This window comes from Gymnoscopelus braueri (assembly GCF_963280865.1).
Source record: "Gymnoscopelus braueri genome assembly, chromosome: 14".
Taxonomy (NCBI): Eukaryota; Metazoa; Chordata; class Actinopteri; order Myctophiformes; family Myctophidae; genus Gymnoscopelus; species Gymnoscopelus braueri.
Window position 1 is genome coordinate 5,114,339 of NC_137619.1, and position 18,216 is coordinate 5,132,554.

General features: G+C 44.8%; 1 protein-coding gene across 1 annotated transcript in view; it reads left to right on the forward strand.

Annotated features, from left to right (window-relative positions):
* The window catches only part of arfgef3 (ARFGEF family member 3), a 136,989-nt gene that overhangs the window by 110,361 nt on the left and 8,412 nt on the right, over window positions 1–18,216 (forward strand). Inside the window, exons 39-44 of the mRNA XM_080448949.1 lie at window positions 3,892–4,125; window positions 8,468–8,639; window positions 12,160–12,261; window positions 13,837–14,033; window positions 15,788–15,988; window positions 16,881–17,157. Of these exons, the coding sequence (XP_080305075.1) occupies window positions 3,892–4,125; window positions 8,468–8,639; window positions 12,160–12,261; window positions 13,837–14,033; window positions 15,788–15,988; window positions 16,881–17,157 (1,183 nt within the window). The remainder of the gene's footprint in view (window positions 1–3,891; window positions 4,126–8,467; window positions 8,640–12,159; window positions 12,262–13,836; window positions 14,034–15,787; window positions 15,989–16,880; window positions 17,158–18,216) is intronic.

Genomic DNA, 18,216 nt, shown 5'->3' on the forward strand with positions numbered 1-18,216 from the left:
TTATTCCCATATATGGAGATCCCTGATGTCATCGGTATATGTGCCCATTTGCCCTTATATGGGCATGCTGATATGACTATTCATAGGGGTGGGCAATATGGCAAAAAATATCATATCACAACGTCATTTCCGGGTGGATCCTTCTCTCTAAATTAAAGCATCGTTCATAGGTTGGCGAAGAGCGCCCTCTAGGGTAATCACTAAAAAACAAGTGATCAGACGCGTGGTTAAGTGGTCAGATGGTGTTAAGTGGTCAGATGGTGTTAAGTGGTCAGATGGTGTTAAGTGGTCAGATGGTGTTAAGTGGTCAGATGGTGTTAAGCGGTCAGATGGTGTTAAGCGGTCAGATGGTGTTAAGCGGTCAGATGGTGTTAAGTGGTCAGATGGTGTTAAGCGGTCAGATGGTGTTAAGTGGTCAGATGGGTGGGCCCTGGCTGATCCAGAAAAGCTTCAGATCAGTAGCTATTTATTTATTCTTTTTTTTTCTTTTTTTTCTTTGTTTGTTTTGTTCTTCTGTTGCTGTTGACGAGGCTGCCAGTTCCTGATGTCCAATAGATTTGGTGTAGAACTGTAGTTCTACCCAGTTTCCAGAAGGTGGCATCATAGCCATGTCCTGGTTCCAGTTCATTCTGTGGTTCTGGCGTCGTTCTCTACTAGCCAGACACCGTATTCTTCCAGATATTCAACATCCACTGGAACAGACTTTTTATTTTTTCAGTTTCAGTTTTATTCTTTTTACTTATTTGTCCTGTTGCTGTTGTCATGGCTGCCAGTTCCCACCTGATGTTGTGTGGGAGTCCTGACTGCTCCAGACCGTTCTGAAGAACTGCTAGCTTGCATAACGTCTCCAGACTAGGACTTAAGTGTAAGATCTGTAAGATGAGCTCTGTTCCAAAGAGGATGATACGATCTCCCACCATGGAACAGCACATTGTACCCGACCAATCTGGGCCTTTCCCTTTGGGCTCAACCTTCTTCCAGGAGAAGGTTTTGGGATTTAATTTCCACAGATCATTGAAGCATCGCCTCAGCTCAAAGTTGTCTCCACCATATATGTACAGTTCTCCATTGTAGGCAAAGGCTGCATGATTGCGACGTTGTTTTGGAAGAAGCTGTGCAGAAGGTGTGTTCAGCCAATAGTTGGTCTCTGTGTCAAACACTCTGACGTTGTTATCCTGGTGCCCAAATCCCCCAAATACAAACATCTTTGTCCCGATGATGGTAGCAGAGTGAAGTGATGAAACAGGTGGTGTAGTGCCTCTGGTGTTAATTAAAGACCAGATCATTGTGGTGGTGTCCAACTTGTAGATGTCATTAGTGAGTTTAGTCAGCTGGTTCCGTCCTCCATGGATAAACATGACCTTCCCAAAAACACAGGCTGAGTGGCTGAACCTCGCCTCTGGAACAGTTCCAGAAACCTTGGGCTTGAACCATCTGTGGGCGTCGACATCAAATGCATAAAGGAAGTTAACCGCGTCCCCTGTGATGGAAAACCAGTTGTTGTCATCAACCTTTGTATTACAATTCACCATCCCTCCCCAGATATAGATGATATCTTCTATCAGTACAGCTGTGTGTCTGTAGTGCATGGAGGGAACATCAAGGGAACATTCTTCTCTTCCAGTTGTCACTGGGGGCAACGTAATCCAGCACAAAGTCACTGTGTTGAAGACATGCACATCAATCTGATCCATGTTGTTGTAGGTTTTCCCGTTATAGAAAAACCCTCCAAAGGAATACACCTTGTCCTCCACTGGCCCGGCAGCACAACCAAAGAAGTGATGTGTCTGTGGTCGTCTTTTCAGAGGCAGCACCGACCAGCTCAGCATCTCTATCTCTCTTTGTCTGTCACTGACTCTGTCTCTGGCAGTCTGGTTCTCCCTCAATCCCTGCAGCTTAACCTCTCAATATATCTCTCGTTCTCTCTAGATGTCTGCAACAGCTTATATAGGCTGACAAAGCTCTGGTCTGATGTCACTCACAACACAAACTGATGTCATGCATGTGTAACAGCACTGATTTGCGCAGGTGTTTTTATCTGCACACATTTCTCTCTGAAATGTCGCTGGATCCACTGAATTGTGATGCTGCTTTTCAGTCAAAACATATATTTTTCCCCCCCTAAATTTAGAGTAGCCAATTATTTTCTACCCCCTTTTTCTCCCAAATGTAGTCATTATTCCAATTAATTCCTCCCCACACACATATTTCTGTGGTGTCACTGCTGTTGTATCCTACTGACGTAGGGCCTTCGTCCTACTTCTCCCGCCCAACACTCCCCGCTGACAGGTGCCGCCCCTAGCCCGTAGGAACACAAGCCAATTGTGTTCGCATATACGCCCGACAAAGCCGTATGCACCACGTGGATTCAAACCCACAACATCCGTGGTGGTGAGCAGGGACCTTACCACTGAGCAGGGACCTTAACCACTGAGCAGGGACCTTAACCACTGAGCAGGGACCTTACCACTGAGCAGGGACCTTACCACTGAGCAGGGACCTTAACCACTGAGCAGGGACCTTAACCACTGAGCAGGGACCTTAACCACTGAGCAGGGACCTTAACCACTGAGCAGGGACCTTACCACTGAGCATGGACCTTAACCACTGAGCAGGGACCTTAACCACTGAACAGGGACCTTACCACTGAGCATGGACCTTAACCACTGAGCAGGGACCTTAACCACTGAACAGGGACCTTACCACTGAGCATGGACCTTACCACTGAGCAGGGACCTTAACCACTGAGCATGGACCTTAACCACTGAGCAGGGACCTTAACCACTGAGCAGGGACCTTAACCACTGAGCATGGACCTTAACCACTGAGCAGGGACCTTAACCACTGAGCAGGGACCTTACCACTGAGCAGGGACCTTAACCACTGAGCAGGGACCTTAACCACTGAGCAGGGACCTTAACCACTGAGCAGGGACCTTACCCACTGAGCAGGGACCTTAACCACTGAGCAGGGACCTTAACCACTGAGCAGGGACCTTACCACTGAGCAGGGACCTTACCACCAGGGTTGCCAGATCTGCTTATTATAATTTTCCCGCAAGATTGTATTTGAAAATAGCAGATCTACAAGCTCACAACGCGTCGCATCGCGACGCGTTGTGAGCTTGTAGATCGGCTATTTTCAAATAGCTGATGTACATGTTAAAGTGCTCATGTGGCCCATAGTCGCTTCTTTTGGGCTGGTTTTCCTAGACCTGGTTGCTTGTTTCTCTCACAGAATCTGGCAACACTGCTTACCACTGCACCACCCGAGCGCTCAGTCAGAAGTGTTGGATTTGAGATGACGTAATATTATGTCCTTGGCAGTCAATGTGCTACGTCTAGAAGTCGACACCTACGTGTCACCGCCAATGTTACTGATATGCCCAAATATGGAGATCTGTGTGTGTCTATCAGTCCTCGTCCCTTTTATGGCCATATATGGAGATCTCTGTATTTGTCATCCTTGTCCCTTTTATTCCCATATATGGAGATCCCTGATGTCATCGGTATATGTGCCCATTTGCCCTTATATGGGCATGGTGATATGACTATTCATAGGGGTGGGCAATATGGCAAAAATATCATATCAACATTTCTGAGGCAGAATCGGAAAATTAAATGAATACACAAAAATTTCTATCCACAAATCAAGAACAATGCACCCGCATTTGAAGATAAAGCTTCAGAAACAACCATTTCAGCATCAGGTCGCGTATGTTTCCCGCCCTCCTAGGATCCCGTCCTTTGAGTTCACACGTGATCTCTTATGTTTCCCACCCTCCTAGGATCCCGTCCTTTGAGTTCACACGTGATCTCTTATGTTTCCCACCCTCCTAGGATCCCGTCCTTTGAGTTCACACGTGATCTCTTATGTTTCCCACCCTCCTAGGATCCCGTTCAGGACCATCGTGGTGAGCCTGCTGTCCCACCAGGTGTTGCTCCAGAACCTGTACGACATTCTGCTGGAGGAGTTCGTCAAGCAGCCGGAGGGTCACGACAGGGTGACCCCCGTGACCCCCGTGGCGGCGGAGCACGGCGGCGGCAGGCCGGCGGCGGGCTTCCTGCGCTACATCTCCATGACCAACCTGGCCATCATCCTGGACCTGCTGCTAGACTCCTACAGGTGGGCATGCAGCAGTCTGATTGGTCGGTTGGTTGGTTGATTGGTTGATGGATCGATGATCGATTGATTTTTTACTTAACCCATTAACACTCGCATGACTGAGGTTTCATACTCCTCCACCAAGCCTGAAAAATGATCATTTTGATCCCCAAATCAGGCTATCCTATTGGCCACTGTCTCCCTCTGTTCTCCAGACTAGTTCACACTTTCTCCCCCAAACAGTGGGGGGTTCCATTGTCTTCTAAATAGCTGAGAGTTGAAAATGCCAAATTTTGAGAGAGAAATAAGCAGGCAGGTCTATGAAAGTGTAGGCAGTAGGCTAGTGTGTATTTCTATCTGTCTCCTATATGTCATCATGATTTGTGATTTGTGTATGTGGGGATCTCATTTTTACTTCCATGCAGTGTTGATTTCGTTAACGAAAACGAAACGAAATATGTTCGTCAACGCACATTTTTCAAAGGACGAAGACGAGACGAGACCACCACCCATGAATAAATAATAACTGGGACTAAATCATTATGCAATTTCGTTGACTAATAAAGACGAGACGAAAATGTAATTCACTAAATAAAGACTGGACTAAACTGTATGGTCATTTTAGTTCACGAACAAAGACGAGACGAAATATTATATCATATATTTATTATATGATTTTGTCACTCCCTGTCTCCTTTGATGCACAGCGCAGGGCATGCTTTTCCTCACTCACACACACACCCCCTTTTAAAGTTGCAGCCGCGCACGCACACACACACACACACAGAGTCACACCACACACCGTCAAATGAATGGCAGGAGGATTCAGATTTCAGAGCGAAACTTTACAAAATAAAACGGTAAAATGCTTTGCACGGGGCACGGGAGAAAGAGAAGAGGTGATATGGACACATTTTCGCTACATCGATGTGGAGAACAAAACACAATGCTTGATTTTATCCGAAGGCAAGCAATGTGGGAAAAACGCAACAACTTGAAGAGACACAAGCGTTCACCACAAAGAGATCGAGTTATAAGTTAACAAAAGGTTTGCACTTTCTCCATTTACACCCCATACATCTACACAAACGTTCAGATTTCAAATATAAAGTGCTTACCTCATGGCCAGGGATGTTACAATTCTATTCGGGTAACCCATAAGTACCCATATTCTCCGTATTGTCCAATAAAAAACATTTTAATCCGATCGGTGGCCATTTTCTCCGTATTTTCTCCATGCTTTCAACTACGTGACCCTATCGGTTGGGAGGTGTAATTGCACTCTGATACACTATAACTCTATGAGAAAATGACCGCCAATCGGATTAAAATGCTTTTCATTGAACAATACAGAAGTTACGGGTACTTATACCCACCCGAAGTAAATTGTAACATCCGTGGCCACGGAATAAAAACTTTATATTTGAAATCCGAACGTTTATGTAGATGTACGGGCTGTAAATGGAGAAAGTGCAAAAAACAGGTTGAAGTTTCGTCATGACTGTCATAATATGACCGTGATGTAATGCTGCTTTAAATTTAGTAGCAGCAAGCGAACTATAGTATCTTGTAAACAACCCAGTGACAAACCTATATTATTATTATTATTCATAATAATAATATTCACATTATTGTCTGAGCGTAAAGCTCTCATTCTATCAGCTGTCCATGTCGCTGACAAACGCGTCTCGATCCTCCTCCTCCCTCAGTGCAACAAGTGAACACAATGCTATGTTCCACAAATGTGCTCAATCCTGCGCAAAATATCTGATCTTCACGCATAAAACAGTTGCTGCGTGACAAGCTGTATGCTTGTAGATCCTATCTTTTTCCACCGCTTTGCAGTGAAAGGGAAAGTGGAAAATGGGTCGCCAAATTTTGCGAGAGAAATAAGTCAGGTCTATGAAAATGTTACTGCATGCGTCGTTGTGCCCTGAGAAAACAGGCATGAATGGGGTAATAGCCGAGGCTAATTTGCAACACCAGTCCCTGGTTAGACCTTTCTATATAAATATATACCTAATAAAAATGCATGAAGCTCTAATCTAAACAAGTATGAAAATATATTTATATCTGCAAAGTAACTAAAGTTTTCAAATAATTGTAGTGAAGTAAAAGCCTCTGAGCTGTAGTGGAGTAGAAAAGTATTACCATTATAATGTAATTATATATATAATTAATTATAATATTAATAATAATAGAAAGACGCGAAAAACAAGCCCAAAGTCGCTTATAATAAGCAGACATGGCAACATTGACTCGCTGCTGCGTAGGGAGTCTGCTCGTCTACGGGCCGCTCTGCGGGGGGTCTAGAGGTGTCAACTGCTCTTGCCTGGGGGAGAGAGGGGGAGAGCGGTCAATTTAGCCGAAATATAACGGTTGGGATGGTATATATGGTATATATTTCATATTTATAATACGTTTCAGAAGAAAAAAAAACGGAGATGATTTGAAACAAATATTTAGGAAAAGTCATGAAAGGGGAACTTTCTCAGAGCTTCATGAGAGAAGATAATCCACTTTAAATTCTCAAAATCGGTCATATTGATAGCTTAGTCATGCAAGTGTTAATGGGTTAAAGCTACACTTTGTTAGCCTGGAATCCAGACGGAGGCGCTCGTTGAGCGGTTTGTTTGTTTTTCTCACTTCTCTTCTCAGTCTGGCTATCATCCTGTTTGAGCTGGATTTCGTAGCCAAGTCAGGAAGTGACTGGAATTTGTTGACCTGTTATCCTGTAGTTTGTATAGTTTCAATGTACAGACAATGTATTTTTGGATATTATGCTGTTTAGACTGATGATAGGTTATTATTGGTTTACCTATGATCCTAGAATAGATTGCTATCTGTATGCATTTGATGTATTATTACCTTGTGTTTAGCTTGCTTACTGTAAATCGCTCTGGATTAACCCTTTAAGACCGGGAACTAGAGATGCGCGGATGGGTTTTTTTGTCACCCAAATCCGCGTTAACAAGTTCATTATCCATCCGCCATCCACCCGCGGTACTTATATCATCCTATTTATAGATCCGCACCAACCGCACCAAATAATTGTTATTTTCCTGATGTTAGTTTTCTTATAAACAGTGTTACTCACCACTGTCGCGATGCAGTGACTGTATACAATCCACAACCATGGTAACAACAAGCGAACGTCTTCATTAAGTTACTTTCGCTTTCAACCACTTTGTTGCCATGTCGGCTTTTTATAAGCTTTTTATAAGCGACTTTTAATATAATAAACTTTATTTATATAGCACCTTTCATGACATAAATGCAGCTCAAAGTGCTTTACAGAAAAAGAAAGAAAAAGTGAAAACAAAACACAGAGCAAAAACAATGCTCTGTGTTGCGACTTTTGGGCTTGTTTGGCACTTGTTTTGGGCTTGTTTTCATAGACCTGGCTACTTATTTCTCTCGCAACCTGGCAACACTGGCTGCCTTCAAAGCAACATGTCGTGAGCGGCTATTTTGTGCCTGGTGTAAAATGACGTAATATTAAAATACTACAAACGCACACACGGTGAAATGTAGTGCTTTTTAAAAGCTATTATAGGCCTATAGATTGATATCATTAATTTAATTCCCGCATTATTTCACCCGCGGTTTATCCAATATGAATTAATAATTATATTTGATTGACCCAAATCCACCCAAACTGCGGTTAACTGCGGCAACCGCGGCTAAAACCGCGATCCGCGCATCTCTACCGGGAACGCATCTGTGTCATTTTAAGATTTCTTTGGCTATATAAAAATAGCAGATCTACAAGCTCATAGCGCGGCACCGAGTGCCGCGCTATGAGCTTGTAGATCTGCTATTTATTTTTTTTAAATCATGAAAATGTGTGCAAAACTTTTGTTTGAATATATATATATACTTTTTTAAAGCGAAAGTTTTTAACTCTAATCTTTGTTTTGGGGATTTTACAAATATCTTCTAAGTCCTAAAAGTTCTTTTTTCCTAAAGTTTTTTTATTTTTTTATTTTTTTACATATGTTGCTATATTATCAATGGTTTTCAAACTTTTTTCATGTCAAGGACCCCCAAAATAATATGTATTTGTCCGCGGATACCCTCCCATCTAAAAAAATATTTTGTTCCAGGGAACCCCCAGAAGCAAAGATTTTAGTTAAAAATGTATATAAAAGATTTGCACACATTTTCACAATTTTTCTAAAAATAGAAGATCTACAAGCTCGAGCTTGTATATCTGCTATTTTTTGAATAGCCAAAGACATCTTAAAATGACACACAGATGCGTTCCCTTCCCGGGCCTTAAAGGGTTAAGAGCGTCTGCTAAATGTCTAAATTATAAATCGTAGAGCTGGTTTATTGAGCTGGTTTTGTCCCTGTAACACAGGACAGCGCGTGACTTTGACACTCGTCCAGGACTGAAGTATCTGCTGATGAAGGTGTCTGGCGTGTGCGGCGCGGCCAACCTCTACAGACAGTCTGCCATGAGCTTTAACCTGTACTTCCAAACCCTGCTGTCTGCCACGCTGAGCCAGGCTGACGGCATCACCCCACAGCAGGTACTACCTTAACCCAACCTTAACCCAACCCTAAGCCAACCTAGCCCTGGTCCAGAGCGTCAGTGAGTTCTCTCTAACACTCTGCCAGACCCTGGGCTCTGCGCATGTACATGGAGTTCCACTGCCCTGCGAGGGCTTAGCCTGGTAAACCCTCCCTCCGGAAATCTCAATTCCATTTCATTTCAGGAGTGAGTCTGGCCTGATCCGCCTGTCTGCAATATTGGCTGTGCTGGAGTTGGGCGGGAGTAATACCGTTGACTGACAACCCCTTCAGCCAATGATAATTTTTCCCCTTCAGCCAATCAGCAGTTCACCAGTCTTAATGTGACGCGACGGGACTTTTGAGACAACCATACCCAAAATGGGTTGCCTTTTTCGGGTACAATGGTGTCACTGCCCGCCCCTACCGGTTCTCTAATTTTTTTTTTTTAAATAGGCTTTGTCATGATTAATTGACCACATATATGAAGTTAAACAACTACATTCTATCCAAACGATATCTTATAAGTAAATTCCGTGCCTCAAAATAGAAGTTAGAGAGCTTTTTGAAGTAAAAAAATAGCGGAGAATTGGCCGCACAAGAAAAAGATGGCTGCCGTTCGTGTTTTGGGCTCACTCGAACTCGCCACCTGATTGGCCAACGTAAGCTGTCAATCACAGAACAATGAGCGACGACGCTGATAGGCGCGGCCGTTTGGCATACACAGCCAATATTGCAGAGAGGCGGTTCATGCCAGACTCACTCCAGGAATCAAATAGAATTGAGATTTCCGGAGGGAGGGTTTACCAGGCTAGCGAGGGCTCCAACAGTAGTGAAAATAAACAAAACCATTTCGCTACATACTAAACAAAGGCTGTTTTGTGTTGTTGAAAGTCTATTCACGGAGGTGGGAAGCCTCTCAGCACCCCACCTTCTCTGTAAAATATTTTTTTTGGGGCAGAAAATAAAATATGTCCCCGAGATGGAAATTATTTTTATTTACTCCACAGTGCCCTCTACAGATTTGGTTAATGGTAAGTTCAAATCATCCAGATCTGTAGAGGGCACTGTGGAGTAAATAAAAATAATAACGCTCTAACGGTCCAGAGCGCACTAACGCTCTGGACCAGGGCTAAACCCAACCCTAATCCAACCCCTACCCTAACCCTAACCCTGCTGTTTGCTACGCTCAGCCAGGCTGATGGCATCACCCCACAGCAGGTACTACCTTAACCCAACCTTAACCCAACCCTAACCCTACCCTAACCCAACCCTAACCCAACCCAACCCTAACCCAACCCAACCCTAACCTAACCCAACCCAACCCTAACCTAACCCTACCCTAACCCAACCCTAACCCAACCCAACCCAACCCTAACCCAACCCAACCCTAACCCAACCCTAACCCAACCCTAACCCTACCCTAACCCAACCCTAACCTAACCCAACCCAACCCTAACCTAACCCTACCCTAACCCAACCCTAACCCAACCCAACCCTAACCTAACCCAACCCTACCCTACCCTAACCCAACCCTAACCCAACCCTAACCCAACCCAACCCTAACCTAACCTAACCCAACCCTAACCTAACCTAACCCAACCCAACCCTAATCTCTCAAGAACAGAGTCTGCGCTACTGAATCTGTCGGGAGCCCCGTTCAGAACGTGTCAACATTGGCCTACAAGTGGGCGGGCCTTCAGATCAGGAAACGGGCCGCGCTTTACCCAATCAAATGTAGTGGGCGGGATTTACATCTGTGCGTTTGCTTCCCACTGGAAACAAACCCAAACTCATTTAACAACAGCGTCCTCAGAGCCGACAAAACCACGGAAAGTTAGTAACATTTTAACTTGTTCTTCTATCATAGAAACAAGTGGGCTTATAACCAAAACGATCCATGTTCCGTGGGGGAAATGGTGTTAGTGGGAATGAAAACATAGGCGCCTCCACCGGAAGAGGAGGGCTGAGGGCCGACCAAACGGGCCGATTTCCTGTTCCCCCATTCTATCGGAGAGCCCCCCCCCCCCAGAGTCAAATGCAAAGGTGAAAACAGCAGAGTGCGCTGTTTTTCCTCTTTCTTTGACGATGGGTTCCCAGATTGACCCAACCCTAACCCAACCCTAACCCAACCCTAACCCTAACCCTAACCCCAACCCCACCCCAACCCTAACCCAACCCCAACCCAACCCTAATGTTTTTCCTCTTTCTTTGACGATGGGTTCCCAGATTGACCCAACCCTAACCCAACCCTAACCCAACCCTAACCCAACACCCAACCCTAACCCAACCCTAACCCAACCCCAACCCAACCCTAATGTTTGGTTTGTAGGAGTTGGGGCATTACATTACATTACATTACATTTAGTTTGACTCGATTCCACAGATAAATATTTTGCGAGGCGTTGTGATCTTGTAGATCTGCTATTTTTCACAAAATGAACATTGGCAGCAGAACTAAGACAAGAAGACGTGTTATGCTTGGTTGTGCGCGGGAGCCACGCTCCAAAAAATAGCAGATCTACAAGCTGTGTAGAGAATAAATCGGGCATCACGACGGCATCAAGGCTCGCCAAAATAAAGTTGGTCCACTAAATCAGCAGTAGATTGTGTTGACTAAAATCGTACGATATTTAGTCAACTAGACCAGGGGTTTTCAACCAGTGGTCCTTGAGGGGGTTCCAGGGGGTCCCCAGCCAAATTAATAGTTAGCAACCAAATTGACCCTTACATGTCTGTACAAATGGAACCAAATGGACCCGTTAGGGTCCATTTGGTTCCATTTGTACACTCTCAGAGTTACATGAACACTGATGATGATGATACAGTGTAGATTGGGACCCCCAAGAAATCTAAATGGTGGTTGAGTCCCTGGCATATCTTTTCAAATGGGGGTCCCTGGGCTAATATGTGTCAATTTGGGGGTCCTTGATGCGAAAAAGGTTGACTAAAACTGAAACATTTCAGATGATTGCATTTTATTCAAAAGACTAATGACTAAAACTAAATGAACATTGAACTGAATCAATACATTAGAGGTGTGTACAGGCCAGGGCTACTCAACTTAAAGGGATAGTTCACCCCCAAAATGACTTTTTTTTTTTAATGGATTAGTCACCCCATGGAGACTTGAATTCATGGATTTTTTGTTTGTTTTTGTCTCATTCCTATAAGCCAATAATTTGATGACCGGCAGCGGTTCCGGTAGGAGACACTAAAGAGTCTCCTTTGTGTCTCCTAGCGGAACCACTGCCTACCGATCCGCTGGTCATCAAATTATTGTCTTAGGAATGAGACAAAAACAAAAGAATATCCATGAATTCAAGTCTCCATGGGGTGACTAATCGATATCTATTTTTTATTTTGTTTGGGTGAACTATCCCTTTAACATAGCTAAGGCTCAGAATAGATCTGTTATCCAATTAATCACATGAAATGCTGACATAAGGAAACGTTCTAATGAATCATTTTGGATAGAATTATGATTATTATCGTGTATTTGCTTCACAAGTCTTGTGTATTTTTTTTTTGACCAATCAGGTGACGAAGATTCTTTACGAGGAAGAGGGTGGTAGTTCTGACTCCTCCCACCCGGCGTCTGCCTCCTCTGAGGATGAAGATATCTTTGAGGAGACGGCACAGGTAAGCAGTGGTTTTTGATTGATTGAAATTTTTATTAGGCAAAAGAATGTAAAACAACGCAGTTACATTTATAATGCTTTTGTCTAAAAGGCCCGGCCAAAAAAGTCCTTGCGGACTTGTTTCCGTTGGGGTCCTTGAATTAATTTCATAGACATATATAGTAGCAACCAAACAGTTCAAAAATCAACATGAAAATACAGATAATACAGAAAAAATACCACTATGTACAAAAAAAAAAAGCATGAAAAAAAATAAATATATATATGTACAAAAAAAGGGGGGGGAAGCAAGGAAAAATAAAAATTAAATACAGAAAAAGCATGAGGAAATACAAAATATGTACAAAAAAGAGGAGGGGGGGGGGTCGTCTGTCTACAGGGAAACTGGTACTAGCTCCTCTTTCGGCCTCCAGAAAGATGGGTTTTTAGGGCTGTTTTGAATGAGCCCAGCGAACTGCATTTTTTGAGGGATGGGGTTAGACTATTCCATTCCTTGGTGGCTGTGCTATAGAAGGAGAATTTGCCCATGTTTGTTTTATGGGTGGGTGGTACCAGATTGTTGTTTACGCTCCCTCTAGTTTCGTGGCTGTGGGTGTCACTAACTTTTTCAAGGTATTTATACAGATATGCGGGTATAGGGGGCATATCGGGCAAATCTGCATTTACAATTTTGAAGACCAGACCCATTTTTAGTTGTTTAACCCTGTCTTCCACCCTGAGCCAGCCTAGGCTGTCAAAGTGAGTGGGAGAGAGGTGGGTCATGGGCCCCAGTCCGAGAAGTAGTCGGATCAGTTTGTTTTGGGAGGTTTGAAGCTTAGTCTTCAGTGACACTGAGGTGTTGGAGTACCAAGAGGAGCTAGCATAGTCAAAAAGGGGCTGAATCAGGGCGTAAAGTAACTAAGTACATTTACTCAAGTACTGTACTTAAGTACACTTTTGAGGTATTTTTTACTTTACTGGAGTATTTCCAATTTTTGTTACTTTTACTTCTACTCCACTACATCTCAGAGGCAAATATTATACTTTTACTCCACTACAAGTATTTGACAACTTTAGTTACTAGTTACTTTGTAGATTTTGATTATTATTACAAAAGATACATTAACCACTTCAGCCCAATATATATTTCGGCCATTTGAAAATAGCAGATCTACAAGCTCACAATGAGTCGCATGTGAGCTTGTAGGTGGCTTAGCAAAATTGCAGGCCCGGGTTAGGCAACCTGGCCGGGCGGAGAACGGGGCTCAGAGGAGCACACTTTTCTAGTTTCGCTCTGTATGGAGAGTTTTCTGGTTTTCTGCTCCTATAGGCTGAAGTCCATCCACCAGACAAATGCATGATAAATCATAAGTTTTTTAGAAACCTGCCTCTGCCCCCAACATTATGGTTACAGTACTAGAACAGGGCAGGTCTTTGCCAGGCTGGGTGGGCCTACCCAAGGCTTTGTCAGTCCCGGCCGCAAATCCTTTAAGCCAAGAAAACATTTAACGACACAAATCTTATATTTTCTGATCTCTCTCTCTCTCTCTCTCTCTCTCTCTCTCTCTCTCTCTCTCTCTCTCTGTCTCTCTGTCAGGTGAGTCCTCCCCGTAGAGGGGGGGCGGTAGAGAGCAGGCAGTCATGGTGGACCCCGTCCTCGCTGGTTCCTGTGGGCGGGGCAGACTGGTCCTGGCTGCTCAGACGTCTCCATAAGGTGCTGATGGACCTGTGCAGCAGCTACATCCAGATGCACCTGGACCTGGAGAGCTGTCTGGAGGACACACCCCCTCCCAGGTGAGAATAGTTTAGACCAGTGGTTTTCAACCGGTGGTCCGGGGACCACCAGTGGTCCTTGAGGGAGTACCAGGGGGTCCCCAGAAAAATCAGTTAACATAGCGTCACAATAATTTTTAACCACTTAGCTTTGGCTATTAAAAAATAGCAGATATACAAGCTCGTAGATCTGCTATTTTTGAAAAATCTCGAAAATGTGTGCATATTTTTGAATATATTTATTTTAAGAGAACATTTTTAACTCAAAATCTTTGCTTCTGGGGGTCCCTGGCACAAAGCATTTTCAGATGGGGGTCCACGGCTAAATGTTTATCAATCTAGGGGTCCTTGGCATAAAAAAAGGTTGAAAACCACTGGTTTAGACCAAGACCAAAATAGCAAGACTCACCATCTCCGGTTTTTACCTCCCGTATCTGCGTGAAGTGGGCTGACACCTATTTAGGAGACCGGAAGCAGGTCGGAGGCTATTAATCTTACAATAAATCTCTGTATGTCTGTAATCCACGTATCTCGAGAACCGTTTGACCTACCGACTTCAAATTCGACACATGTGTCGCCGACGACCCGAGGTTGAGTTGGTCGGATAGGCGGTTGTCCAGAACCGCCAGAAAAGGCTCTGGCTGTGTCTCAAATGAGCCAATTGATTGCCATGGCAACCCCATCAATCAAGGACTTTCCACAACTGCCGACCCACCCCCCTCATATGCCCATATATGGGCATGCTCATATATTCCAATGGGAGAGTGAACGTGAACACGGCTTGCCTAACCCGGGCCTGATCCCCCCCGATCACTTTAAAAGACGTATCCGAAGAGGCACGGTGGCGCAGTCGGTAGCGCCGTCGCCTCACAGCTAGAAGGTCCTCGGTTCGATTCCCGCCGGGGACGCTGTGGGCGCTGGGGGCGTGTCTTCTCCTCCGCGTCATCAGCGCCCATACCCTAGGTGGGGTTGGCGAAAGGGTCTACTCTGTGTGGAGTTTGCATGTTCTCCCCGTGTCCCCTAGGGTAGTTAATACCCTCACAAAAACATGTAGTAATCCTGGTCGCTATACCGCCTCCCCCATGACAGCCGGGGCGCCTGATGGAGGGGAAAGGAACTGGTTGGAATAACGTGTTCCTTCCACGCGCTACGTCCTACCGGGGGTAACTCTGCCCTGTCAGGTGAAGGTCGGTTGGCTCTCACGCATTGAAGGAGGTTGTTTTCGCCAAAAAGCAACAGAAAGCAGAGAAAAGGCAATTTTTCCAAATCCATTAACTATCTCAGTGCCAATGAAATAAAAAAATATGTTCATACTGTGCCAGCAAAAAGTGCTTAGGAAGCGAGATACAGCCTTTTTCAGTTATAAGTTAAACAAAGAGTGAATGGAGCTGCAAATCTTCAGATAAGGATATCTTGGGTTCTGAATATTAAAAAATAATAATAATAATGATAATAATAAACTCGGGATTTCTCGTTTTGGCACTGAGGGCATTCAGAAAAAACTCGGGATATCTCGTTGTGTGGCACTGAGAGAGTTAACATAGAAGTGAATGTGGCTGTTCTTTTTTTTTTGCGATTATGTGATTTGCTTCTTCATTTCAGAGTCAAATGGTGAATAGGTTGGCGAACAGCGCCATCTAGCATAAAACCACTGAAAACACAAAATCTCGTCATTCTCTGCATATGCCGCTGACGAGAAACCTTGTCATTGGCAGTCAAAGAGTTAAAGTGGTTATGTATAATAAGTGTTGACCCCTCCTCCTCCCCCCCCCCAGAGGAGACCACCTGTTCTTCCTGCCTCTGTTCCAGTCAGACACGTCCAGTCCGTCCTCAGCCAGGGTCACGCCGTCAGAGGAGGGCTTCAGAGGTCAGGGGTCGGCCAGGGTCACACCGTCAGAGGATGGCTCCAGAGGTCAGGGGTCGGAGGTCGGCACATCGCCAGGGGGCGACGCCCCCACTCCCGGCTCCGGGATCAGGTTGGTAAATCACACACACACACACACACGCACACGCACACGCACACGCACACACAGTGATGTGGGGTAAATGCTCTGGTTCCCAAAATGTTTTTAGCTCGAGACCCAAAAAGAGAAGTTTCGATGTCTCCCCGACCGCCGATCTACAAGCTTGTCACGATGCGACACCGTTGTGAACTTGTAGATCTGCTAGCCTTACTTCTTTGTTTGTTTTTATATTTATTTCCGAAATTCTTCATTCATATTGTTTGGCTGCGCAAATCACCAGGTATGGACTGGTTTTATTGTATTTTAACACATTAACCGCCAAGAACGTAGTCCTACGGTCCGTTAAATCCAACTGTTAAGCACCGAGACCGTAGCCCTACGGTCCACAGTCTTTTCGCGCTGACATTTTCCAGGTGCACTTTCGGAATTTTTTGATCCATTTCCGGTTCCGGTTTGATGACCGGAAACAGAATTATTTGGGATCCGGTTTTGACGATCACGTCCGCTCCCATTCTAAAGCGCACACTGAAACTCAATTCTCTTCCTGTAGTTTTTTCTCCTCGCATATCACTGTTTAACGTAATCCGCTCTAACTACAATCATGGAGCTCCGTTTGACATGCGGTTTTCACTGGGAGATACAGTGAGATGTCGCGGATGTAAACAGACCGTGTACGGCTCAATCTTAAGGATTTTATCAAGATCTATGGCGACGTGAAAAAAACAAAAAAACAACAATAACACGTTGGCACTGGTGAGTACATTATGAGATTAACCTCTGGCGGTCAATGTGTTAATCTTACTCTAACATGTTTTCATGTCTCTCTCTCTCTCTCTCTCTCTCTCTCTCTCTCTCTCTTTCTCTATGTCTCTCTCTATGTCTCTCTCTCTCTCCCTGTCTCCAGTGCACCAGGCAGTGATCATCGTGGAGGTCCAGGTCCAGGTCCAGGCCCGTCGGGCAGGAGGAGGGACTGGTGGGAGAGCGCGGGGAACAAGCTGTACAGCATGGCCACCGACCGCACGCTGAGCCGGCTGATGAGCGACTACAGACGCAGGAAACAGCCTCAGCAGCAGAAACACATCAACCTGTTCATGAAGGAGCAGGGCTGCCACCAGGCCTCCTCCGCCTCCTCCTCCTCCTCCTCCTCGGACCCCCAGCACAGACCGCTGCAGAGACCCCAGGTATAGCGATGAAGTACATATACCACAGTACTGTACTCGGATTCAAAGAGTCTCCTTTGAGTCTCCTACCGGTAGGCTGCCCAAAGCGTGTCTCATATCTGGCATAGAGGGGGCGGGTTCAAAATCTGCGGAGAAAAAGATTCCGCCGGATCCTATTGGTTCACCGATCTGTCCGTCAGCCCCTGCCCCGCCCCGTGCCCCTCCTCCTCCACAATGTGTGGCATTGAGAGCCTTGACGTCTAGGGGTGTGCCGATTTCACGAAACGATACGATACGATATTTGGCTCACAACTTCGATACGATTTCGATACGATACGATACGCACTTTTTTTTATTATGAAAAATATATGGGGGAGAAAAAAAGCAAATGCAAACAAATAATTCTGTTTTTGCATTATTCAGACATGCGAACTTGTAGCTTTTCAGCTACAATAGCCGTTTTGAATCCAAATAGGGCAATAGTGTGACACCTGACCCGAAAAAAACCCAACATGTTGTCACCCTTTTCACCTCGGGGCTGTTTGCATGCCTGATTATTATTATTATTGTAAAAAGAATATATAAGATATAATTTTTTCCAAAACGATACATATCGTCACGAAAACGTATCGCGATATATCGCGGGACGATATATCGCGGGACGATATATCGTGGGACGATATATCGGCACACCCCTACTGACGTCACAACATTTGGAGCGAAGCCCACTGCACTCTGGTTGGTTGGGGGAAATGAAACACTTCCTATTCCAGTCGCGTCAATAGGCTGGTCCAGGCTCTTATTTTTTTAGCAAAAATAAAAAACAAAAGCCTGGAGATTGAGGCTATACCTACCGGAGACATTATAATTTTTTTATAGTTGTGACTTTCACTGCAACTCTTGTTTTGTGTGGAATTATCGTTATTGACTTTTTTTCCGCGGGCATTTAGGGTCAATGAATAGTTTTACATTCAATCACATCTACGGTCCACGTTGATATATTCTATTCACCTGTCCTCTAATACATTGGTTCTCAAAGTGGGGTCCGGGGACCCCCAGGGGTACTTGAGGGGGTTCCAG